The sequence below is a fragment of the Canis lupus genome, chromosome 8 (genome assembly GCF_003254725.2).
Source record: "Canis lupus dingo isolate Sandy chromosome 8, ASM325472v2, whole genome shotgun sequence".
In the NCBI taxonomy this organism is placed as follows: Eukaryota; Metazoa; Chordata; class Mammalia; order Carnivora; family Canidae; genus Canis; species Canis lupus.
The window spans coordinates 53,264,840-53,291,898 of record NC_064250.1 but is presented as its reverse complement, the minus strand read 5'-3'; the positions used below and the strand labels follow the sequence as shown (position 1 = coordinate 53,291,898).

General features: G+C 35.7%; 1 protein-coding gene across 22 annotated transcripts in view; it reads left to right on the top strand.

The window, feature by feature from the left end:
* The window catches only part of CEP128 (centrosomal protein 128), a 400,883-nt gene that overhangs the window by 130,046 nt on the left and 243,778 nt on the right, over window positions 1–27,059 (top strand). For all 22 annotated transcript variants that reach the window (XR_003134759.3, XR_004818081.2, XR_007412452.1 and 19 more), the window contains 3 exons: window positions 2,160–2,510; window positions 9,852–10,502; window positions 15,317–15,481. Coding sequence is in view for 18 of the 22 variants with exons in the window: in XM_049113364.1 (XP_048969321.1) it covers window positions 2,160–2,510; window positions 9,852–10,502; window positions 15,317–15,481 (1,167 nt within the window). In the remaining 4 variants the exon portion in view is untranslated. The remainder of the gene's footprint in view (window positions 1–2,159; window positions 2,511–9,851; window positions 10,503–15,316; window positions 15,482–27,059) is intronic.

The window sequence follows — 27,059 nt, the reverse complement described above, 5'->3', positions numbered from 1 at the left end:
AGTAATAATAATTATTATTGCTAGCTCCTTCTCATTTAGATCTCAGCTCATATGTCACCTCCCAAGAGAGATCTTCCCCAGCTGCACTGTAGAATACAGGCCCCTTCAGGTAACTGTCCATCGTTTTAGCATCTAGCATTATCTGCTGTTGTAATCTAGCTGGTATCATGAATATCTCCCCAATACATGTTATTTACTTTTTTGGTTCAAAGCTGGGCCCCGTTAACTGTTCTGTAAGCTATGTATCTAACACATAAGAAGGGTACCCACTCTCCAAGTGTTTGTTGAGAAAAAAAATATTGGTATCTCTCTGCTGATAGAGAAATCACATGAATACTACTAGCTAATAAAGCTGATTTCTAGTTTTGTGGTAAAACTTTGATAAGGGCAAACTGGTAAACCACTACGGCTATGGTTTTCTGATTTCATTTTAGAATTTTCCATACAAACAAGTGCACAGTTCTCAATTTACTGTTTTGTTTGGGTAGATAAAGGAGTGACTCATCTCTTCCAGGCTGCATTGAATTTAGCAAACTGAGCAAATGCAAACCTGTTGCTCTGAAAATCTTGTTTTCAAGGCATTATTATTATTATTAATTATTATTATTATTTATATATATATATATATATTTTTTTTGCCACAATGTCAAACCATGATCATGAAAGAAAGTGTATTTACTTTTGAGTTATGATGCAGGGATAATGGAACTTGGAACTGGGCTTTCTGCTGTGAGGGTCAGCAGAAGTCGGTAAATGTTTTCAGTTTTCATTTGCAAGAGCCTTACAATATAGATGATATTTATTGTTTGTCCAGCTCCAGTATCATCTCAGTGTCCTGACATGGCCTCTTCATGTTACCTTTGCCCCTCAAGTATTTGGAAAGTAAGGCTTAGGAAGGGCAGCTTATGGAATCCATTATTTCTGAATTTGTTACTCCCTTCCAAAGCTCTACAATGGTGGCTTAATGTTAATGATCCCATCATTCTTTTATTCATATGAAATGTTATCTAAAAGCAGTGTCCTCATTTTTGAAGTTAAAATTAGATCTTTACCAGTTCTTCTCAAATTAAAGTAAGTATGAATCATGATGATTTAGTGCAATTTCCAAATGTATTGTTGACTCATTCTGGGAAACTAGATTTTAAGTGTTCAAGTTTGATTTTCTTAATTATACTATATTCCAAATAAATTGAAGTTTGTTTAAAAATCTATCCTACACTGATTCATATAAGCTTGAGCTAAATTCATCAACTTGTAACATTAGATTTAGCTGGAAATAACCTATCTATAAACTCTTTATTGAGAGTCTTTTAAAAAAAATTTAAAATCAATTAGCCGATGTATAGTACATCATTAGTTTCAGATGCAGTGTTCAGTAATTCATCAGTTGTGTGTAACACCCAGTGCTCATCACATCACGTGCTGAGTCTTTTAAATGGACTTTCAAATATAATATTATCTATACTAATGTTTCCATCATCAATGTGCATTTTTTTTTAAATTTTTATTTATTTATGATAGTCACACAGAGAGAGAGAGAGAGACAGAGACAGAGACAGAGACATAGGCAGAGGGAGAAGCAGGCTCCATGCACCGGGAGCCCGACGTGGGATTCGATCCCGGGATCGAATATACTCCAGGATCGCGCCCTGGGTCAAAGGCAGGTGCTAAACCGCTGCGCCACCCAGAGATCCCTCAGTGTGCATTTTTATTAGATATTTTTATTTTATTGTCACAAAGTTTTATGTGCTGCCAGAAAGTGAAATATCACGTATCACTACTGTGATAACCTGACACTTTTAAAAGCATTGACTTTTTTTTCAGTTGGACAAAGCACTACATTTTTACTAAAGTAATGCATATTGTTTTTCTCATCAAAAGGCCTTCTATTTTGGTGACAGTCAATTGGAAAATACATATTTTCCCTTTTTGGAAAGTGAAGTAGCCTAAAAATGAGAAACTATTCTATAAAAAATTATTACCAGCTAATGTGCTTATAAAATACCCAGAAAGAGACTCATTTTCTAGACTGACCAGTAAGGGAATTTGGTGCAGATGATTCCCATTTTGGTGACATTAGAGATTCTTGTTTGACACTATGTTAGGCATCCAGTTTTGACAAGAACGTGTTCCTAATATTTCTCATGCTTTATTCCCAGAATTTAACACAGCAATTGGAACAGAAGGAAAAGCAACAACTACAGATGTTGGATCAACTTAAAGAGATCCAGAATCACTTTGAGACTTGTGAGGCCAAACATAAGCGTGCTGACCTTCAGATCTCAGAGCTGACTCACCATGCTGAGGATGCAACCAAGCAGGCCGAGCAGTACCTTCTAGAGTTCCAACAGTCAGAGGCTCTGAGACAGGAGGCAGAGAAGAAGAGAGAAGGGCTGAAACTGAAAGCTCAGGAGTCCATCAGGCAGTGGAAGCTTAAGCATAAGAAGTTAGAGCGAGCATTGGAGAAACAATCTGAAACTCTTGATCAACTGACAGACAAGAATAATCAGGTATAAAAAGGCAAATTCCTAAGGAATGATTTTTGCTGTGACCAACCATTCATTCATTCTTCCTTTGAATAAACACTTGAGTGCCAAGCTGTGCATGTAACCTATCATGATGTCCTTGATAGAAGAGTCTTTCTATCTTGGCTATTTCAAGGTAAAAGTAACTTAGTTTTTTATCTTTTAAGTTTTTTTTTAATAGTTTAACATTCTGTGAGGTTTTAGAGTTGGCCCTTAAAAGAGATTCACCCTGTCCCTCAGTTTAGCTTTTAGTTTCCTAAGTTGAAATTGTTCTTTAATGTTCAAATGGAAAAAAATTAAAAAAAAAAAAGGAAAAAAAAAATCACGAAGCCTTCTCTAATATCACCTGACTTTTCCCCCAGTGCATGTATCTTAAAAATCTCATTTTTTTTAGTATATTTCAACTTAAGTATTGGTTGGAAAAGGAGCATTTAAAAATGTGGTAGTTATTACTGGACCATTTTCTGGCAGCAACTATAATGGGTTTAGTTACATGAGTGATGTTCACAATCTCACTGACTGAGCAGTATTACCGGGTCACAAGGCTCTTTAAGACTCCTCTTTTTATGCCTTTTTGATCGCAACAAGAAGCGTTTTACTGATCTACGTATGCATTTCACATCATCTTTTCTCTTGTATAATCAGTTACTTTAAATGGATTTTATGCTCCTGTGTTGATTCTCAACTGTATCTTTGGGTTGAATTAAACTTAGACGCTTATAAGATAATAAGCAGAAAAGTCAAGGTTGATTTTTATCCATGTTTAGTCTTAGTGTATCATTTCTGCTTTGTCATTTGTCACTTGTCAAGAATTCTGAACATCCAGAAGAATAATTACTTGGATAACTTGACTTTCTTTCCAAAGAAGACAAGATGTAGGGCAATTATATTTATAAAATCAGTTGTTTAAGAGTGACAGATGCTTATTTCAGATGAGCTGTCATGGAAAAGATGCTTTCCCATTTACATATGAATTTCATGGATATATGGAAGATTGAATAAATGATCACCTTGCACTCATTGTGGAGTGCTTTGCAGTTTAACACATCTGACACATACTGGGTGACTCGTTGCCCTGAGGTACAGGAGTTGTAAAGCTTTCAGACTTGAATCTGAACTGATCTGATCCCAGCAAATTGCTCTACCTTGATTATTCTGTTGTCAGCCTGGTCTGGCCACTGGTTCAGTGAGCATGACTGTAGGGGAGGTAGCTAGAAAGAAGGGGGGTGAGAGTGATTGAAAATCATCTGTGGATTTTACTTAATTAGAGGAAATTTAGAAGGGACCATGTCATCAGACTGTTTCCTAATCCACGGTGCGGAGTTTTCTAGATGGAGTTTTTTCACAATATTCAAAACTGTTAAACAATTATTTCCCAGAATGCTTCTGATGTAATTATTTTTATCACTTAGCATTGCTAATGATAAGCAAAGAAGTAGTTTTAAAGTGATTGCCACAGTTAGGGTAGTATCACAATTATCACAGCAGGCATTGTAATTTCCACTTTAAAAGCCTTAAAAATGAATGCAGCTTGTTGCAGTTAGAGTAGCGGTTAATCAAGGAAGAAGGGTAACAGCTATTTCACTGCACATGCAAGTGTCCAGTACATCTGTGATGTGGAAATACGTTGTAAATAATTTCGGAAAAAAACCATCCATATATTTATGTCTTACTGAATAATATCTCTAAGGAGTATTTAATTCTTAAAAAAATCACAAAGCCTCCCTAAGGCATTAGGAATACAGTCAACTCCTTTTTTGTTTTGTTTTTGTTTTTGTTTTTCATTTTTTTGGACTAATTATTTTCAAACAATGACTCTAGGGTATATTTGGAAGTATATATTAAAAAATATGTAATTACAATTAAAACCCATTATGTCATACAGAGAAAATTGTTTAGTAAGTAGCCTTGTTGAGCCATTTTCTATACTGAAACGATACGGTTTTTGTGTTTTCTAAGTACTTCAATGACTACTTCCATTTCTCTTTTTCCAGCATAATTTATTTTCTGCTTTAAGATTTGCCACTTAAAAATGTAGCAGAAGGCTGAAGAGTTTTATTCTCTTAAAAGTTGCTCTGATTTATTTATTTTTCCTATTTTTCTACATTTTTGGAAGTTTGGTGAGATTATTAGATATATATTTTATTACAAAACTACTTTGTTATCAAATGATATAGAATATCAAACAAATAGCATACCATTGCAGAAAAAAAACAGAAATATCAGATTGTATACTTTCCTTGAAAGAAAATGGCATGGATGTTTACATCAGGGAATCATGATATGATGGTCATTAGGAGTATGTAGATAAAAAATCTAATCATCAATTATATTTTTGTCTTTATTTTTTCTATTTTTTCTATTTTTGTCTTTGTCTTTTAAAGTGCTGTTTGAAGTTATTGATTCTGATACCTGCTTTGCAAATGATAAAGGAAAAAATTTTGAACTTGAATCCTATCACAACGTATGCTTTTCTGAATATCTCCAAATTCATAGATATATATTTTATTTTTTTTAAAGATTTTATTTATTCATAGAGAGAGAGAGAGAGAGAGGCAGAGACACAGGCAGAGGGAGAAGCAGGCTCCACGCAGGGAGCCCGACACGGGACTCGATCCCGGGTCTCCAGGATCACGCCCAGGGCTGAAGGCAGCGCTAAACCGCTGAGCCACCCAGGGCTGCCCAATATATATATTTTAATATGGATAATGGGAATGCTGCTTAGGTTGCTTGTTTTTCTTGCTGAGTTAGCAGAATAATTGGTTTGCCTCTGTATTGAGCTTTCGCTTGATAACATTTGACTTCAAGAATCTTAAATTGCCATATTTTCCTTCATGCTGAGGAAGAGAAGAGTATATGTAATATATACTGTCTTTTAAAAGCTGAATTTTTTTTTTTTGATTTAAAGATTGTAAAATAAGAAGGATCAGTGCTGAAGTACATTTTAAATGTATGTAAGGTTCTATGATATGCAATTTTAGAAAGGCTAAAGTACTGATATATTAGAATAATCCAGCATTTTGTTTGCATGTACCCTCGCATGCAGAAAAATACTCGATTTTTTTTCTTTTTAAAATTTCTGTCTACCTCTTAGTTAATTTAAAACAAAATAAAAACCTAAGTGTACTTTGTGGTTAGGCTTTTGGAGAGTTGGTTCCTGTTCTTATGGTTTTAGACAGTATTGTTCTTCTGGCTTCACACAGCCATTTTCAATGCCCCCTTCATAATCTTCTCTCAGCTTTTCTTCTTTGGAAACTAGGTTTGCTAGGTTTGCTTGGTTAGAATGTTCTCTTCTCATTGTTCCTGACTGCTACATACTTTTACATTATGCCTCCACATTTCTCAAGGATTATTGTATCTGGCTTCCCCTCAACCTGTTTCATTACCTATAATTCTTGTCATCATCTTTGGTGATTACATATAGTTCAAGTCAGCATTGAACTCCACATCCTTAAACTTCACTAATTTCCCATTTTACTGTGACCTTCAAGTCACTCAGCAGCTAATTTCTGTGGCTAAAATTTGTCCTCATCTATTATTTCTCTATGTTCAAATCTTTAGTTCCAAAATTTCATTCTCTGAACTTACACATTTCTTTTATTTCCTTTTCCTTTTTTAACAATTACCATCTGATTTTGATCTTTCCACATTCCTCTGGTTGACCAGCCATTTCCTGGAATCCGTTTTTTCCTGTCAGCTTGGACTTTGTGAAAAGCTACTCTGATAACATGCTCACCAGCATCTTTGATTTTTTTCTTCCATCTCACACATCTTACTGATTTTCAATCTGTAATCAACCAAACTCTTATTTTTCCCATTTCTGCTCCTGAATAGTACCAGCAAAACTTATATAGAAACATCATTTGGCTTCTATAGTGGTCTTGATTTTCCCCATCTACCCCTGGCCCCAACCCATTCCATCCTGTTCAAAAATTAATATAGGCCAGTTATCAAGCACCTGACTCTGTTCTGATTAATGAAGAATGAGTTATGAAGTCTGTTGGGAGAGCTTTTGATAAACATTTACTTACTCCTGAAGAAGATACACAAGAGAGTTTTTTTACTTCTCTGGTTTTGTTGTACTCAGCTGTGATGTTTGCAGTGGCTGAAGTTGGCAGTCTTGTTATGGTCTTGAGAATCAAGTCTCACACACAAGAAGGTACTGCCAAGAGAAATGCGGAGAGATGGACCTAGAGCTTTGATACCCTGTCTGGAACGGTTCTTCCTGGAGTGAGATTAAGTTACCTTGTAGTTTAAATTACTTTGAATTGGAGTTTTCTTTTACTCTCATCAGAAGATATTCAAGCCATTATGAAACACCAGTTCTAGGAGTAAGGAGCTTAAGTAAGAGCCTAAAATGGAGGATTGACTAAGCGGAGAAATGAAGTGGGGATAGGAGGAGGGTCATATCTTTCTAAGGAAAAGCTGGCAAACTGTGCTATTGATAGTATTTAGTTGAACCATCAGAAATCCTACCTGGGGCAGTGATGCTTATTAAGTGACTGATATGAAAACTTCATGATGTTGGCATGTGTTATGAACTTACTACAGCCTTCAGAAAAGTCCCCGAGAGAAAGACAAGTATAAATAATAAAAGCAGAGAGCAAGATTTGGAGGGTGGGGGGAGACTGAAAATCTGCAATCTACAATCCAAATATACAGAGTCTGGTAATTTGGAGTTTTTTTAGCATTGGAATAGTCAAATGATGTATCCCTGCTGCAGTTAGTCCAAGCAAGAGAGGGAAGTAGGAAACTTAGCAGAAATAAAAATGAGATGAAAAACAAGCCTGATTTCTCAGACCCCTTCAAGTGCTTCTGCTTAAGTATTCCTGGCCAGATAAAGGGGATCTAAGTTTGAGTTTCCTCAAGATAAAGCCTATACAACTGAGAGTCCTTGGGAGTGTCCAGGATGTTGAAGTGGCAGTTAAGACACTGTCATTTTCAGACTCAGAGACAATGTCTAGACAAAATCTTGGGCTGTGGCTACTAGCCAAGCAATTAACAAAAAGCAAATAGAACTTACTTAGTTTTTAGTATCTGTATTGCCAAAGAAATTACAAACTTGACTAACGTAGTCTGTAGCTGTCCACTCTAAAGCTGCCACCTTTGTCATAAATTGATGTGATTCTTGGAATACTGAAACAGAGGGCAAACCTAGAGAATTGTAGAGTAGCAGTGCCTGGATTTTGACAGACTCTTCTTGAAGAGCTCCATCTTTGGTGTTCCTGTTATGTGAGAAAAATAAATATCTTTGCTGTTTAAACCAACTTTAGGAGCATATTATTTTGCAACCAAAGATGTTTTATTTGCTAGAGCATCTTGAATTATCTACAGGGCTGCATGGAAGTCTCTTAACTGCTGGCCAGGGGCCTATATTATCTGTTTCAAACATTAATCATTGTCTTGAAGCCACCTCTCCTCATTGTCAGGCCCCTCTTGCATTATCCATACAGCCAAGACTTGATTCTGTCAGTTTCTGTCTTCTCTGGTATGGTAAGTAGAGTGACCTCCCAGAGATGACTCATCCTAATTCCTGGAGCCTGTGAACATGATGATATATCACTCATGGTTATGTTATATGGCAGAGTTGACCTTAAGATAAGGAGATTGTCTGATGGGCCTAATCTAATCAGAGGGGTCATTAAAAACATAGAAAATTTTCTGGCTATTTAGAGAAGGGGAAGTTGGAGGATTCAAAACACAAGAAAGATTCATTGTGGTGTTACTGGGTTCAGAGTCTGAGGAGTCCATGAGCCAAGGAGTGTGGGTGGCTCAGAAGCTCAGAGCAACCCCTCGCTCAAAGCTAGTAAGGAAATAGGGACCAGAGTGTTAAGGGCATGGAACTAAATTTTGCCAACAACATGGATGAACTTGGAAGTGGATTCTCCCCCAGTGCCTCCAAGAATCCAGGCCAGCTGATACCTTGATTTTAGCCTTAGGAAGCCCTGGAAACACCTTAGGAAAGCCTGAGAAAGCACAATACCTTTCCTGGACTTGGGATCTGTGGAAACAGGGAAATAATAAATGGTATTGTTTTAAGCCATTAAGTTTGTTGGAATTGGGTACACTGCAATAGGAAAAACAAAAAACCATCTACCCTTAGAATTCCCTGTATTTCTAGCCATTTTTTCCTGCCTTTCAAAGTAAAGTCTTTCCTCTATGGTCCTGGGTATTTTTAGTCGAGGTACATTGCTTTATCAGTTATACCTGTTCTTCACAGATCTGATTACTGTCTTGCATGAATACCTCCCTGGGATCCTGGCTTCTCCTTGAACTTGAATCCTTTGCCCATTTTTTTTTTTTTCTTTTTCCCACTAGTCTTCATCACAACCCTATAATATAGGTGCTATTATTACCTTTATAAAGATAAATAAATTCCTTGAGGCTCTGGGATGACTTATGACTGGACTGAGAATCACATTCAGTTTTCTCTGGTCAGAGCTCAATTACTTTACCACCTCCTTTTATTATTTCTCATGCTAGCTTCATGCTGTTTTTCCATGCTGAAACTGACAGGGCTTTGAGGAATCTGTTTCTTTGGAGTGATTGACTCATTGTAGTTTATCTTGAATTGTTTCATACTAAAGTATAAAATACAAACTTTAAAACTGCCTTGTAAGTATTTGCATTTTTATTCATTATTTCTCATTCTGAAGTGAGAATCTTACTTTTCTTTTTTCTGGGTTCAAGCCATGGCAGGCATCTATAAGCAGAGATGGAGACTGTTCTTGGTGCCAGTGTTAGGGAGAGGGGGAATAATTCTAGCTTCCTTAGCTGCTGGCTTTTCTATTACATTGGTAGGTGATGAGATGAGAGAGATATCTTGGCCCCATTCATCCTGCAGTGTCAACCCTCACCCTACATAGAGGCTGGCAGAGGGGGATGGACATCTGGTCCCTTGACTTTGCTCTTTGCATCCCTCCCCAACTTCTCCTAATCTTAATATTATTTCTATCTTTTTGGGGCTTTGAGACTCCCAGTTACATACTGGTGTATTTCCTGCCCCTACTGACTTTATTTATTAATAAGGATTGATTGTATCATAATCTTTCTTAGATTATATCTGCATGCTTCCCTATATTATCTTCCTTATCTATTTTGAGGTTTCTCCTTTTTAAAAGTGTGCAATTGAAATGTAAAGAACTGTTACTTTAAGTAACATTGTATTATTGCAACCTGTGGTAAATTATAGTAGTCTTTTTCTTTCCTCATTCTTTTGCTAAATTTTATCCAACATTTAAATAATTATTTATAATCCAGGATTGATAGATGTTGGTGATGTTTCTATGACGAATTTTACAGTGATTTTTTTTTTTAACCTGATAGATTCTAAAAGAAAAGGACGAATTGAAAAGCCAGCTTTATACAGCATTACAACAGATAGATAATCTTCGAAAGGAATTGAACGATGTCTTAACCAAGCGTGCCCTTCAAGAGGAGGAGCTTCACTGTAAGGAGCAGAAACTAAGTGACATTGAGTCTCGTCAAACTGTCCTTGAACTAGAAGTCAAGGATTCCCTGGACACTATCCATAGGCTAGAAAGTGAATTGAAGCAGCAGAGAAAGATTCAAAGCCAGATGAAAGTGGAGAAAGCTCACCTAGAAGAAGAAATCACTGAGCTAAAGAAAAGCCAGGCCAGGGACAAAGCTCAACTTCTTGAGATGCAAGAGGCTGTCAAGAACCTGAGTGCCATCCGGGCGGATCTCGCTAATAAATTGGCTGAGGAACAGAGAGCCAGGAAGGAGGTACTTAAGAACCTTGCTGACCTCAAGACACAGGCGAAATCCAGAGAGGAAGAAACAGCTACAATCATTACGCAGTTAAAGCTGGAACGAGACGTTCACCAGAGGGAGCTGGAAGATCTCACATCATCACTGCAGAGTGTGAAAACTAAACATGAACAGAACATCCAGGAGCTGATGAAGCACTTCAAGAAAGAAAAGAGTGAGGCTGAGAATCATATTAGGACGCTGAAGGTACCTGCGCTGAATTATCCTGATGATACTGAAGGATTTTTTCCTGGTGGCTCATGAAGTTAATAAAGCATAAACTTGTAGGGATCATTCTGTATTCCTAAGCACTGAAGGAAAGATAAAACTAACACTAAAGAGGCTTATTCATGCCTGTTCAGCCAGGTTGAAATGAGTTATAGCAGCCACCTGGGAGCGCCTATTTCAGAGCACTGAAGCCCTTTAAAAAGAACGTTTAGCTATTTTGGGAGTTCAGGAAAGGCAGAGGTGGCAGTAAGTCATGGACCCGAAACGTGCCCTCATTCAACATTTGTGACCTCTTAAAATATAAAAGGCAAAGACTTGTCAAGGCCATAGGAGTTATAACTACAGTCCTTATTAGTATGGTAACTAAAGTGGATCAGCTTATGAGCTGTGTAAACCCAATGCTTTTGAGATTTACTCCTCCTTTTCCAAATCAAAGTTGGCCTGGGTAAATGCATAATTGAGAATCTTGCATTTGGAGAAATGTTTCTAGGTTCTAATGGTATTAGCATTATCCCCATGCAGGGGAATTATTTTATACATGATCGTCAGGAGTGTAATAAATCTGTCCCTCCTTCCTGCTTTTGTTTTTTTCTATAGTACTTATCATCATATGACATAGATTCCATATTATTTATTTTTAAGTCTCCCTGTACTAGAATGAAAACTCCATGAGGACTGGGTTTTGAGTCTCTTGTTTACAGCTATATCTCCAATGCCTAGAACAGTTTCTGGAACATTGTAGATATCTGTTGCATAGGTAAATAGGTAAGTCTTTAAAGGTTAATTATAACTTTTTTTCAAAATTCCTTGAAATACAACTGCCATAAAAATGCTTATGATGAAAGATGAAATTATAATGAAATAGCTGACATTTGTAGAAAGCTTTCAGCTATTTTAGGAGTTCTTCCCAGTTCCATATAGCCTACCAGCAGTAGTGGATTTGGGGTTATTAATTGTAGTGGGCAGAGCAGAATGGAGGCTGAGAGAATACTTAAGAAGCCTTACTACATATCATTCAACCTAAGATGCCATGAATTATAAGGTGCATCATTATGTGCTACTAAGAAAAAAAAATACTTCCTTCTGAAAACATACTGTCAACTGCAAGACAACATCCCAAGACAGAAGTGGTAAAATGTGTAAAAATATGTCTTAATATTGATGAAATATGGCATAACAATCTGTCAGAATTGATGAGGACATAAAAATAGAATCAGAGATAGGAGAGGACTTAATCTTAAAGAAAATAAAATATATGTCATATGTTGATTGATTGGCTGTGACAATAATACTAGCAAACATTTTTTCCCAGCACTTAGCTCATGCCAGTCATTACTATAAGAACTTTATATGCATTAACCATTTAATCCTCACATCATCCTTGCAGATCATATGGTATCTTTTCATTAATGAGGAAACAGACGCAGAAAGTTAACTGCCCGAGGTCTTACATCTGAAAAGTAGTGGAGACGAGGGTTTGAACCTAGGTAGTCCAGAGCCTGTGTTCTTAACTACACTGCTTATAGGTGAAAAGGATTAGTATTGAGGATGACTGAGTATAGACTTGGGTGACTAAGGTGGTTAATGAGGCTATTTGTCAAGGTAGATAATGCAGTCAGAAGAGCAGATTCGGAGAGAAGAGTGGAAAATCCAGTTTTTTTTAGCACATTGAGGTGGAAAGGAACTGAAGCCTGACCATGAAAGTCTAAGCAGAATAGTTTTTAGTAATAATGGATTACACATTGAGGAAGAAAGTAAGATTAAAGTTGAATATTTGGAATCCAGTAACCCATTGGTAGTAGTTGAAATCCTGAGATTTTAATGAGACCATATAGGGAGAAAGTAGAGGATGAAACTCTATAACCCCAGGGTTTAAGAAAGTACTGAGAAAGAGGTTCTAGCAAAGAAGAATAAAGGACTATATGAGAGACAGGAGGGAACCAGAAAAGAATGGTATCTTGGAAACCTGGGCAGGGCATTTCAAGAAAGGTACAGTCAAGAGTATCAAATGTGACAGGATGAAAGAAGAACTGAAAACATGTTCATTCCATTTGTCATAGTCATAGATGGGTGGAGAAGATCCATGAGAAAGTATGAGAGTGTTAGATCAAAACAGAGTGGATGGTATTCAATAGGAGACAGGGTAGTTTTCCCCATTCTTTCTTTAGGAAGTCTTTCTATGCATATGTAATGAGATGACAATAAAGCTTTGAGAAAGTACCTGTATGAAAATAATATATAACTTAGAAGGACTCTGTCGATATTCTCAAATTTTTAGGCATTTTTAATTAGGAAGACAGAGATAGAGGAGGAGTGTTTATAGCCACCCTTTACTATGGTATAAAAGCTGCATAAGAGCTAAAAAAGAGAACCAGAGATTGTGAGCACTTTCATTGTAAACTGAATGAGTTGCCCATAAAGAACAACTCCTGCCTCATGCTATTTCATTAACATAATTCTATACTTTTTACTTATTTATATTAATTAAAAGGAGTTGATAATAATGGTTATCACAGATGACTTAGTGTACTGAATTATGTACAATAGGACTTTGGACAAGTGGCTCTATACATGTTCTATTTCTTTGTCTTTTGGCTTCATCTTTATTACTTTTCCTGGGTCTTACTTTCTTCCTCAATGTGTAATCCATTATTACTAATGCTAATGCATTACCCATATTTTTTCTTTGCATGAATTACATGTTTTCCCCATCTAGAACTACTTTTCTTATGCCTCTTTTTAAATTTAAATGTAAAATATTTTAATGAAGTACTTTATTAATATTTGAAGGACATTGGGTTATCACCTCATTATGATTTCAACAGAAATCATTTGGTAGAGCTCCCCCACTTTTTTTTTTTTTTTTGAATCAAAAGACCAAGGATTTGAGCTCTATACTTTCACTTCTTGCTGGCTGTATGATATTGGTCAAGTTATTTAACCTTTTTGTACCTCATCAATAACATGGGACTAGTAATATCTTTATCACAGGGCTTTTGTGAGTAAAACATCACTTTGTAAACTTTAGAATGAAATGTAAACGTAATAGTAAAACCACAAAAAGTAAACTAAGTTTACTTTTAACCAGGGTTAAACTAGGTTTAAACTAGGTTCCCTGGGGTTAGAGGGGTAAACCCTGATTTGTAGCATTTGTCTATTTTAGTGTTATGTGAATACCTCATTTGATTTCAGGCTATCAAAGAAGACATCCCTGGAGAGGGACAGTGTTGGGAAGAGATGGGCACAGCTGGTTCTTTAAGGCTCCCTGAACCAGCTTCAGTTTGCCACTGGCCTTAGGGGAAACTTCTATATCCAAGAGTTTCATTAGCCGTAAGGAAAAGGCAAAGCATTCTGTTGGAACTTAAAATCATAATTGAGCAATTTTCCTGATGAGAGACTTTATTTTATAATTTTGTTTTTGGGTCGTGAAAACAGGATTCCTCATTAAAAATCAATTCTTTTGTTAATTTAAAATTGCATCCAGTCTTAGGTGAATTTTGTGAGGTGAATGTAATACAGATTTTGTCTAAAGCTGACAAAACTTCCTCTCAGGAAATTGATTCCAGTGATTGAATTCCTACATACCTGATTACACATATACAATACACTTGTAAAAAGAAAAAAAAACATATATTTTGGAAATTAAAACATGTATTTTAAACAGATCATAGGTAGTTGCTTATAAGCTATTAGTAACAAGCTATTAGTAACTTGTAGGTGTGACTAGTGAACATTGCCAAATTGTACCCAGCTGGTTTTTAAAAATGATAAATGTACTTTGCTAAAGGCAGCATGGCAGACTAGTTGAAAGCATGGACATTAGAGGGAATTTCTGGGTTCAAATTCTGGCTCTGCAGTTACTCGTTGCATATCCTGGGCCAAGTTATTAGTGTCTCTGGGCTTCAGCTTCAGAAAAGGGGGCAGTAGTAATAGTACCTCCCTTGGATGGGTTGTTGTGAGGACACAATGAAGAAAAACTATGCAAGAAGTTTGAGATCAGTGCCTGACATATAGTAAGTGTTTACATAGTTGTTATTTAAAAAGTTTTAAAATTCACATACCTGGCAAATCTTTATAGAATCCCATATACAGAATAGATTATTCCTAATTTTTTCTCAAAGTTGATTCTGGTTATATTCCAAAAAGAAATTTAAAAACCCGGTACTTTATTACACTGTTGGTACTGAAATAATCACCAGTATGCTCCTTTTCATGTTAAGTTACTTGTAGTTTCTTGGCTGCTACAATTCATAATCCTTTCAGCCTCACAGGGTGGGATCAGTAATTTTGTTGTACTGGAAGTACCCATTTATTTCACAAGACCCAGGAGATGGGTTGATGAACAGGAATGTTGTAAAGCTCCTCGTATAGAGGAGGAAACTGATCAGTCAGTACTGTGTCACAGTATTTCCCTTTTGGAACACTTCTCTCACAACCCCTTTCCCTCTCAGCAGAGTTGAGGTGCCCGCTTTAGGTTGGCATAGTATCTGCCTCTGCCTTTGTTAAGCCCTTCTCATTCATTGCTGTAGAATTAACTGATAGTTGTATCCGGCACATTTACTCTTCATATTTGCTATCTTAGCACCTAGTACAGTACCTTTCACTGAGTAAATGTTCGGTGAGCACCAAGGAGTAATTGAGTAAATGCAAGCAGCAATTCCTTTGTGTGTATGTATGTACAGATGCTTAGAGCAAAATCTTGAAGTTTTTTCCCACGGATACAATGTGTAATTTGTTTGGTGTACAGTTTGGCTATGGCCAGTGGACTTTTTCTTTTCTCCTCTTTTTCTCAGGCAGAAAGCATAGAAGATAAGAATACAGCTAAAGTCCATCGTTGTCAGCTAGAGAAGGTGAAATCACAGTGTGACAGGCTGACAGAGGAATTAACCCAGAATGAAAATGAGAACCGAAAACTGAAGCTAAAATATCAGGCTTTGAAGGACCAGCTAGAAGAAAAGGTAAAAATATGAATGAATTTTTAATATTAAAAATGACTTATTTAAATTTTTCTAGTATTCTAAAATATATTTTATTCCTTTTTTTTGAGAGATAGTGTGCACCCACAAATGGGGGTAGTGAGGGGCAGAGGGAAAGGAAGAGACCCTCAAGCAGGCTCCATGCTCATCATAGAGCCCATTGTAGGGCTCCATCCCATTGCCCTGAGATCATGACTTGAACTGAAATCAAGAGTTGGATGTGTAACTGACTGAGCCACCGAGGTGCCTGTATTATATGTATTAATAAATGCTCATTATAGTCTTTCATAGGAAAGTTTTATTGGCAACACAAAAAAATGATAGTTTATTAGAATACTGGATTTTTGTTCTTTCAACCAACTATTAATCTTCTACTACATTTGATTTTTAAATTTCTTCTGGGTCTTGAAATAGGAGTTTAGGGGAAAAGTAACAAAGGAATTCCAGTTTATTGAGAACCTACTATATGTCAGCCATTTATGCCAACTGATTTATATATGTGTGCTTATTCAGTTCTCACAACTCTTTGGGTTAGGTTTTATTGATCCCTTTCAACCAATGAGGAAACTGAGACTCAAAACACATAATAGTTAAGTACTCACTATGTGCTAGACGCTCTCAATGCTCATAGTAATTTTATGAAATTGATACTTACGCTCATTTTTGCAGTTGCAGAGACTGAAGCTTAAGAAGGTTGGTAACCTTGGGACATCCCTAGCAGGCTTACTGCTTTCCTATTTTGAGTATGTGCTATATATCAGGCATTGGGTAGAATATAGGGACTTTGAGTCTCCACTTTCGTGGCAAAAGTCAAGTAGGAATAGAAGACAGAATATTTTTCTTCCACTAACTTCCAAAAGGGATCTGCAATTGTATGATAGAAGTCAAATGTCAAAAGACCGCTGAAGTACTGATAGTAGGATAAGGTGGCATAGACTAGGTCAAATGAATCCTGTACTTGATAAGGGTACTAAAACATCTATGAGGAAGCTGCCACCACTGGGTGGGGTATCATAAAATGCTTCATAAATCTCTAGGAAGAAACTTTCTTAACACTTAAGTGATCTTTTCTTCTTTATGTTTTTTGCAAAATTCACTACATATATATATATATATATATATATATATATATGTGTGTGTGTGTGTGAATATATATAGTGAATATATATAGTGAATATATATATATACACACACACACACACACACACACACACACACACACACACCTTTCTAGTAATTGGTAAAATCAAGGAAATAAGATATAAGTTAGTTTTGTGTTTATGATTAAATGTGCTAAATTAAGTTGCTAAATTTTAGGCCTACAATCTTGACAACCGCTGCAATTTAGTTCTTATGTCATGCTTTTTTTTAAAAATTTTTATTTATTTATGATAGTCACACACACAGGAAGAGAGAGAGGCAGAGACACAGGCAGAGGGAAAAGCAGGCTCCATGCACCGGGAGCCCGATGTGGGATTCGATCCTGGGTTTCCAGGATCGCGCCCTGGGCCAAAGGCAGGCGCTAAACTGCTGCGCCACCCAGGGATCCCTCATGCTTTCTTTTGAGTATGACCAGTTCACACGTATTTACTCTATCTGTTGCCAGGGTGTAGTTGCTGTGGAGATAATGCTAATTTTTCCAACTTTTCCATAATTAAAATTCTAGCCAGAAGATTGTGGTAACAGGTTTTATATTCACGTATTTTCACTTAAGAAATACTGAAAATTTCTTATGTTGGAATATAAGTTTACCTTGTTCTGCTTAAAACATTTCTTCACTGATTCTATTTGTGATGTTCAAGATAAATATGTGTTATCACATATTCACATAGATGGGACATTCACCTTAGGACAAAGTTTCAAGAGTTAATGATAGTATTCCATTGCTATGTATTAAGCATCCAGTATGTGGCAGGCCTTAATGCTGGGTGCTGAGGGTTGGATATAGGTGAGACAAAGGTCTGCAACTGAATGTTCCTAGCCAGATCATGAAAAACAAAATCACTTTCAGTTGTTAAAACTGTATAGTCGAAAAACAAAACAAAACAAAACAAAACTGTATAGTCGAATCTTGACAGTGTGTGCTAATACAGAGAAAAGAGGTCTCTGGAGTCTAAACTGGTGTATAATCTCAAAGATGCAATTATCTTAAACACACATACGTAAATATGTATGGCTTATATGTTTGCCTTTAAGATCTGTTTTTTTGTGTACATGATTATTACTTACTTTCAATTCACTTAGCTGTTTATGTTGACCTGTGCCTTAGTATACGGTTACATAGGAATCAAAATTTTTGGGTCCAGCCATCTATAAACAGGGCTCTTCTCTCTGGGAGATGGTATAGCATTAGTGGCTGTGGTCAGAACGTTGAACGTAAATCATTTTCTAGCAACTGTATGGCTTTAAGCAAGTTGCTTAAAACTCAAAGCCTCACTTTTATCATCTTTAAAAACGTATGATGATACCTCTTTATAGAATTAATTGTGAAAAAATGAATAAAGTGCCTGTCAGAGTAACCCATATCTAATAATCTATCAGTTAGTAAATGGCATTATTTTGTGATTGTCATACTTTCAGATAAATGCTGATTAGTGGTTCGACCACTAAGCAATCACCCAATCAGCAAGTATTGACTGACTGTGGTCTTCCAGTAAAGTTAGGTAGTGCAGGACCAGGGAACTGGGAGTCAGAATTATTGCAGAACTCTGCAGATTGGAAGTTTAGAACTAGACTGTGTTGAGTCACTTGAGACAGATGGCCCACAAAGGAGGCTCCCTTGTGAAAAGAGTTGGCATTTTCATTAGCAAGTGATATTGAAGGCATGTGTGTTAAGTAAACTAAGTAAGTGGGGAGTTTTATAATTATGTCTTCTATTTGAGTACAGGAACCAAATCCTGATAGTTTTTCCATCTCCAAAATCAGGCACAGAACCAGATACACAGTAGGTAAATTTTTTTTTTTTTTTTACAGTAGGTAATTTGTAAGTAAATTTTTGATAAAGAGGTATCTGTAGATACACATATACATGCTTACACATATGTAGTATGTAGATAAAAATATGTATAACCTATGCATATATGTACATTTATTCTGTGTGTGTGGGAGGGAAGACTGCAGAAAATAAGAAAACAAGACAAAAATACATTTTCAGTGAAAAAAAAAAATAAAGCTCCATGACTTGTAGTCCAGAGATTACTATATAAGAGGTACAGTGAACTTGGTAAATGAGGCCTTATGGATTGAAGGGGTTTCAAATATGATTCTGCTGCAATCAAAAGGGTAGCCTTTCTTGTTAACATAGCATTATTCTTGTATGCCCCTCTTATGCCACTAATACACACTTCCCCTCTTTTCTAAATGTCTTGCTACTATTTTGACTGCATACTTTAGCTCTTTGTTTCTTGTCATATTATTACTAAAAATATGAAAATTGCATCAAAGTTCATATAAAGTCATTAACAGCAGCAGCCTGAATCAGCAGTAGAAGATAGCTGTTAGTATATATGTACAGAATAACTAACTTAAGCACATTTTCCTTGTGTAGTCAGCGGTGATATGTGGTAATAAAATACATTTTTTCCAACATCTGATTTTGCTTTAACATCAAATGTTATTTTTCAATTTTACATGACAAAGAGAACAAGTATTGTGCAACCCACAGAATTTTTACATATGCGTTGAAAACTTTATTATGAACTTCTTACTGGGGGAAAAAAAGCTCTCATGAAATGTTAGATAGAACTCTTCTCCTCTCTGTATGTAATATCATTGAAATTTAATATTCCTTTTGCTTAGAATTTTAAAGGAAAATATTTGATTCTTCTTTTGTTCTAAAAGGATCTTATTAACATTAATTTTTTTTATTCTTCTGGCATTTACCTGGAACTCAATGCTGTTTGTTTTATCAGAAATATATTTTTAGCGGTCACCTGGGTGGCTCAGTGGTTGAGCGTCTGCCTTTGGCTCAAGTCGTGATCCCAGAGTCCTGGGATCGAGTCCCACATTAGGCTCCCTACAGGGAACCTGCTTCTTGCTCTGCCTATGTCTCTGCCTCTCTCTCTGTGTCTCTCATGAATACATAAATAAAATCTGGGGAAAATAAAGGAAATTATTTTTGTTGGCTTCACTGGAATCTGAATCATCAAAAGAGTTAGTGTGTTAATTAAACCATTTTTTCTCGGCAAGTCAACATCAGAGATTTCATAGTGAAGATTTTAAATGCTTTATTTAAACAGACCTGTCTCTGATCCAACTTTAAAAAGTTGTATTAAAGTAGGTATGCGTTTACTAATGATACTGTCCATCTTTGTGGAGCTGTCCAAGTAATTTTGTAGTATAAGTATTAAACATTGTTTTTAATTTTGAACATGTTTACTTAATATTTTAGACATAAATATGATGTCTAAAATTAAGAGAATATGATTTTGTAGATTACTTTGTTTATACTAGGTTTATTCTCTTGGACCTTATGTTTTAGAAGTATGACTGTTTTGTGAAAAAATATGTGTAATATTTTGTGCAGGTATCTTTATAAGCAATGAGAAAAATGGTATAAAAAATGATAGTAATGTTCTGAGATTGTTTTCCTTTGTCTAATGTAGACATAATAAAGACATTAATTTTCAGATATTGAGAGAATAATTTTATTGATTATATTCATTTTTATAAATTCTGAAATTATGTTAAGATAATTTTGTTCTTTAAAAGGGAGAATTAAGAATTATAAAATAGATAAACCAGATTTTCATTTGGAAAATGTAGGATACTTTATAGGGAAGGTTTAAAAACCTATCTGTGATCCTACCACCTAACTTTCTTGCATTCAAGTTTTCATGAATTTCTTTTCAGATTTCTTTTTTATACACACATACACCAATCCCATATGAGATTATTTGCCATGCACAGCTTTGTGTTCTAAATTTGCCTGTGTCCTTGAACATTTTTCAAAATCAAGTTTATTTGATACCTAATATTCTATCTGGTGTGGTGGATATGGCATTCTCTTGTTGATTACATTACTGTGTCTTTTCTATTTTAAAATTATAGATCAAGTAATTTCTCTCCTACATGACCCAGTACTTTCCATACCTGAAAATTTCATTTGTATTTGTTACTGATTTAATTCTAAGCAGAATTCTGCAAATAGGCTTCTTGCTACCCTAACCTAGAGAAAGACAGAGGTATCCACTCTCCTCATTTTGCTTTTCTCCTTTAATCTACCCATAATCACAACCATATGTAGAACTTCCCCCGTTACAGGAGATGTTGTCACATGGGTACACATACCTTGTGGTTATAGCTAGCCATGGTAATGTTAGAAGATTCTTCAGTAGTTTCTGTTTTTCTGCCCTACAAAAAAAAAAAAAAAAAATCTATGTGCTAGTTTTTGTTTTTAATAAGCAGTGTCTTAGTGTTTACAAGATCACACTGGAATATTGTGCAAAGGTGGTGTTTCCCAAAACATTTGGCCTCAGTGTAATTCTGAACTATGAAAGAACCTTCAATAATATTAACCCTCTGCCACCTTCTTTTATTAATGAGGCAGTTCTAGTCCAAAGAGTTAACTCATTTGCTCAAGTGCTCCCCACTGTCATTGGTAGAACTGGAAATAGGAATCAGGTTTACCAATTCTGTTTTTTTCTCTTGTACCAGAATCTGTAAGAACCAGTATGTAGACAATATAGGTTATCTGTGATTCTTAGTTATCTCATATAATTCTTGCAAATATATGCACTGTACTGAATTCTCTCAAGAAGACCGTTTTTCTCTTATTCCTTCAGGAGAAGAGAAACCATGGTGACACAATTAGACACATTAAGGCCACAGATTATGTGCCATCCAAGGCTATAGCAGTTCATGGAAACCTAAGTGTTGAGTAGATCAGGATTCAGAGAAATGCTTTTTTTTTCTCCTTCCCATGAAATACTTTTTTCAGATTATTTGCAGCCTATGTGACACCTAGCAACATATTTTAAAACAACAATTATATTGGATAAAAACAGTTAGGAGATAGTTTTCTCATACAAGATATGGATCTTTGAAAAATGATAATTATATTTCTTTTTTGCAAAGTGATTATGATGCCCATTTTTACAGATGGTGGAAACTGAGGTTGAGAATATAACATAGTGACTTGCCCAACATTGCATAGCTTGTGGTGGAAACAGGATATGAGCACAAATTCCTCTTGTTTTTTCCCTTTATTTACTGCCAGTAAAATGACTCACATTTGTATCTTTTCATTGAACTCACAGTGTCGAATTTAAATTTAAGGTTATTATATTCAACAGATTACCATATACTCTCTTATTTTTTTAGCTTGACACCAGTTTTGGAAAAGGAGTCATCAGAGATTTTGTTAGAAAAATCTAATTAAAACCTGATATTGCCACATAAAATTTATCTGTGGCAGGAAAAAATGAATCAGTGTTGTTTAATTTTGTGTTTTGGTTCTAATTTACCATCTGTTTAGGATTGCTACTTCTCATGATATGAAAAAATATGTATGATTGTCAGCTGTCTATTCTATAAAGTATTCCTAGTTTGCAAAATCTCAGTTCTGTAAGTTTTTTTTTTACTAAGAACTCTTTGATTGTAACAGAATTCACTGATTTTATTTTATTTTTTCAGAACAGCAAGAAAGAAATAGAAGCAAATGAGCTGTTGACTTCTTTACTTTAGTGTTTATACTTTAGGTCATTTTTAGGCAGGATTTACTCTTTCTTTGGTGCTTCATCTATTTTAAATTGTGTGAGTAGAATAAAGAAAATAAAACTGTAGCTACCATGTATTAATTTGGAGGCAAATTTAAACCAGATACTCTAAATAAATACTAAGATATTATGAGTAATTTCCTGTGAGATTGCTGTCATCTTAAAAAAAAAAAACCAACAATGAAAGTAATAAGATGGTCAAATTAAAGGTAAAATTTTAAATTTTCTATTTGTTATTTATAAAATGCTTTTAATTGAACCACTTGTAGTCATTAAGTCTAGGGTTTTGACTTTTACAGAGAATTGACTGAAATATCAGAGGCCTTTACCATGTATGAAACACTATGCCAGATTTTAAGAAACAGGTTTCAAATGTAAAAGTGAAATGACTATGCATTGATGGCGGGGCGGTGTTGTGGGGGTGGGGGGAGGACAGTTATACATACAGCTGTGGCAAAGGACAGGGCAAAAAATAAAAGTATAGGAGTACATGTGGTCTATATTTTCCAAAGTGGAACCTAAGTGTGCAGAAGCCATCTTCAAACACTGTTCCATTGGCAGTAACTTTTCTTTTTCTTCTTCTTTCTTTCTTTCTTTCTTTCTTTCTTTCTTTCTTTCTTTCTTTCTTTCTTTCTTTCTTCTTTCTTTCTTTCTTTCTTTCTCTCTCTTTCTTTCTCTTTCTTTCTTTCTTTCTTTCTTTCTTTCTTTCTTTCTTCTTTCTTTCTTTCTTTCTTTCTTCTTTCTTCTTCTTTTTATTTATTTTTTTGTTTTAATTAATTTATTTTTTTTTCCAAATTTTTATTTAAATTCTAGTTGGTTAACACAGTGTAATTTGTTTCAGGAGTAGAATTTAGTGATTCATCACTTCATACATTGTTTTGCAAATTTTATTTATTTTTATTTTTTTAATAAATTTATTTTTTATTGGTGTTCAATTTACCAACATACAGAACAACACCCAGTGCTCATCCTGTCAAGCACCCCCCTCAGTGCCCGCCACCCACCCACTCCCACCCCCCGCCCTCTTCCCCCTCCACCACCCCCAGTTCGCCTCCCAGAGTTAGGAGTCCTCACGTTCTGTCTCCCCCTCCGACACTTCCCACACACCCCGTCTCCCTTCCCTTATATTCCCTTTCACTATTATTTATATTCCCCAAATGAATGAGAACATATAATGTTTGTCCTTCTCTGATTGACTTACTTCACTCAGCCTAATACCCTCCAGTTCCATCCACGTTGAAGCAAATGGTGGGTATTTGTCGTTTCTAATGGCTGAGTAATATTCCATTGTATACATAAACCACATCTTCTTTATCCATTCATCTTTCGATGGACACCGAGCCTCCTTCCACAGTTTGGCTATTGTGGACATTGCTGCTAGAAACATCGGGGTGCAGGTGTCCTGGTGTTTCATTGCATCTGAATCTTTGGGGTAAATCCCCAGCAGTGCAATTGCTGGGTCGTAGGCAGGTCTATTTTTAACTCTTTGAGGAACCTCCACACAGTTTTCCAGAGTGGCTGCACCAGTTCACATTCCCACCAACAGTGTAAGAGGGTTCCCTTTCCTCCGCATCCTCTCCAACATTTGTGGTTTCTTGCCTTGTTAATTTTCCCCATTCTCACTGGTGTGAGGTGGTATCTCATTGTGGTTTTGATTTGTGTTTCCCTGATGGCAAGTGATGCGGAGCATTTTCTCATGTGCATGTTGGCCATGTCTATGTCTTCCTCTGTGAGATTTCTGTTCATGTCTTTTGCCCATTTCATGATTGGATTGTTTGTTTCTTTGGTGTTGAGTTTAAGAAGTTCTTTATAGATCTTGGAAACTAGCCCTTTATCTGATATGTTGTTTGCAAATATCTTCTCCCATTCTGTAGGTTGTCTTTTAGTTTTGTTGACTGTATCCTTTGTTGTGCAAAAGCTTCTTATTTTGATGAAGTCCCAATAGTTCATTTTTGCTTTTGTTTCTTTTGCCTTCGTGGATGTATCTTGCAAGAAGTTACTGTGGCCAAGTTCAAAAAGGGTGTTGCCTGTATTTTCCTCTAGGATTTTGATGGAATCTTGTCTCACATTTAGATCTTTCATCCATTTTGAGTTTATCTTTGTGTATGATGAAAGAGAGTGGTCTAGCTTCATTCTTCTGCATGTGGAGGTCCAATTTTCCCAGCACCATTTATTGAAGAGACTGTCTTTCTTCCAATGGATAGTCTTTCCTCCTTTATCGAATATTAGTTGACCATAAAGTTCAGGGTCCACTTTTGGGTTCTCTATTGTGTTCCATTGATCTATGTGTCTGTTTTTGTGCCAGTACCACACTGTCTTGATGACCACAGCTTTGTAGTACAATCTGAAGTTTGGCATTGTGATGCCCCCAGATATGGTTTTCTTTTTTAAAATTCCCCTGGCTATTCGGGGTCTTTTCTGATTCCACACAAATCTTAAAATAATTTGTTCTAACTCTCTGAAGAAAGTCCATGGTATTTAGATAGGGATTGCATTAAACGTGTATATTGCCCTGGGTAACATTGACATTTTCACAATATTAATTCTGCCAATCCATGAGCATGGAATATTTTTCCATCTCTTTGTGTCTTCCTCAATTTCTTTCAGAAGTGTTCTATAGTTTTTAGGGTATAGATCCTTTACATCTTTGGTGAGGTTTATTCCTAGGTATCTTATGCTTTTGGGTGCAATTGTAAATGGGATTGACTCCTTAATTTCTCTTTCTTCAGTCTCCTTGTTAGTGTATAGAAATGCCACTGATTTCTGGGCATTGATTTTGTATCCTGCCATGCTACCAAATTGCTGTATGAGTTCTAGCAATCTTGGGGTGGAGGCTTTGGGTTTTCTATGTAGAGTATCATGTCATCGGTGAAGAGGGAGAGTTTGACTTCTTCTTTGCCAATTTGAATGCCTTTAATGTCTTTTTGTTGGGCAGTGACTTTTCTATCAACCATTTACAATCAGGTTGATTTTATTTATTTATTTATTTATTTATTTATTTATTTATTTATTTATTTATTTATATATTTTTTAAATTTTTATTTATTTATGATAGTCACACAGAGAGAGTGAGAGGCAGAGACACAGGCAGAGGGAGAAGCAGGCTCCATGCACCGGGAGCCCCACGTGGGATTCGATCCCGGGTCTCCAGGATCGCGCCCTGGGCCAAAGGCAGGCGCCAAACCGTTGCGCCACCCAGGGATCCCAATCAGGTTGATTTAAATGAATATAATGAGTGAAGTCAAAATTTGCATCTTTATCATCCCTGATTTGGACTTGATTGAGAGGCCTGCCATTTAATCCTTAATTTGCTGAGTGGTTGAAAAGTACAAAGGCCTGAGAGGAAAGTAGTCTTGTTGGACACCTTCGTTTAAAATCCTGTACGCTTGTTTTCATTTGAGGTTGTGAGTGATACCCATAATGTAGGCATTAGGTTAAATAATGATATATACAGTTCGTTGTAGTGTGGGAAGCCAAGGGGAATAGGCTGCGTGAAGAGTTCTATATTATATCTGTGCTTTGTTGGAAGTTAAGCAGTCCTAGGTTGCTTGCTTTTGTAGATCCTAAAAAGGAACATAAAATAGATCTCCAGGTTTGTTTTAAGTGAATTTTTTTTTCATCACAGCTTAATGTGACTCTACCCATTTTGTCATTTAATGTTGAACAAGCAATATTCTGTAAATTTTAGGGAAAAACAACAACAACCAGGAGGTGCTCATTGTTTACATAAGTTAAAAAAAAAAAAAAAAAAAAAAAAAAAAAAAAAAAAAAACATAAGTTATATTATTTGGAAATTTGTGCTTAAATTTTATTTCCCATATTCTTCAGAGGAATAAATGCATGCTTAAGTATCTTTTTAAGGAAAAAAAAAATCCTCATGGTTTTTAAAGACACTATGAGCTTACAAACATTTCTCTGGTGATGAATGATACATTTTTTCTTTTGAAAATTAAACAGTGTTCGTTCCAAATGCATAATTTGAAACTCTAGTTGTTTGTTTCCTTGTCCATATTTTGTTGCCGAAATAGAAATGCATCAAAAGTGGCTGATTTTAAATAACTAACGTTATTTCTGTTTCCTAGCATTCGACTTAAGAGAAATATGTAATAATTGCAAAATGGTCTAAAACTTAATGAATGCATAAAACATCCTTTAGAGGTATTTTTGTTTCCAACTTTGAATATTAATTTCTAGGAATGTATCCAATTCATATCCTGACACCTTTCGGATTATGCTGCCAATGATCTTTGTATTGCTCAATATTCTAGAAAAAGATACTAAAAAGCCTGAGGCAAGAATAATTTCCTTAAGTGAGGTTAGAAGTTTAAATTTGAATTTGTGTCTTTTTGGTTTCTGTTTTATGGATAACTTTCCTATGACTGCCTAAGACTGTTACGAATTGGAAAGTCTTTTATACCCACATTTCAGTAAGTATTGAATCATATATCCAGTGTTCTAATTATGCCTTACTTTTTTTCTGTTAGCTCTGCTGTTTTACTGATGCTCTCAGTTCTTATGCTTAGCATACTATTAATTCTAAGTTCTTCCCCTCCTTTGAAGGGAATAGTATAAAGCATCTACTTTCAGAGGAGAAAAAAAGAATATATTCAGCCCAAGAAATAGTAGCACTTTTATTTTGGGGAGCCAATCTTCTAGTAGGAATTATGATGTTCTTTTGCTTATTAAATACATATAAAGAACCATCTCATTCTCTCACACATGAATCCTTACTTAATTCATTAGCAGATCTTACTGATTCTATCCTTAAAACTTGGTCTGCATCTGTTTACTTCTTACTACTGGCAGTTCTCTTACTTTTGTGACATCAACTTGCTTGCTGGTTG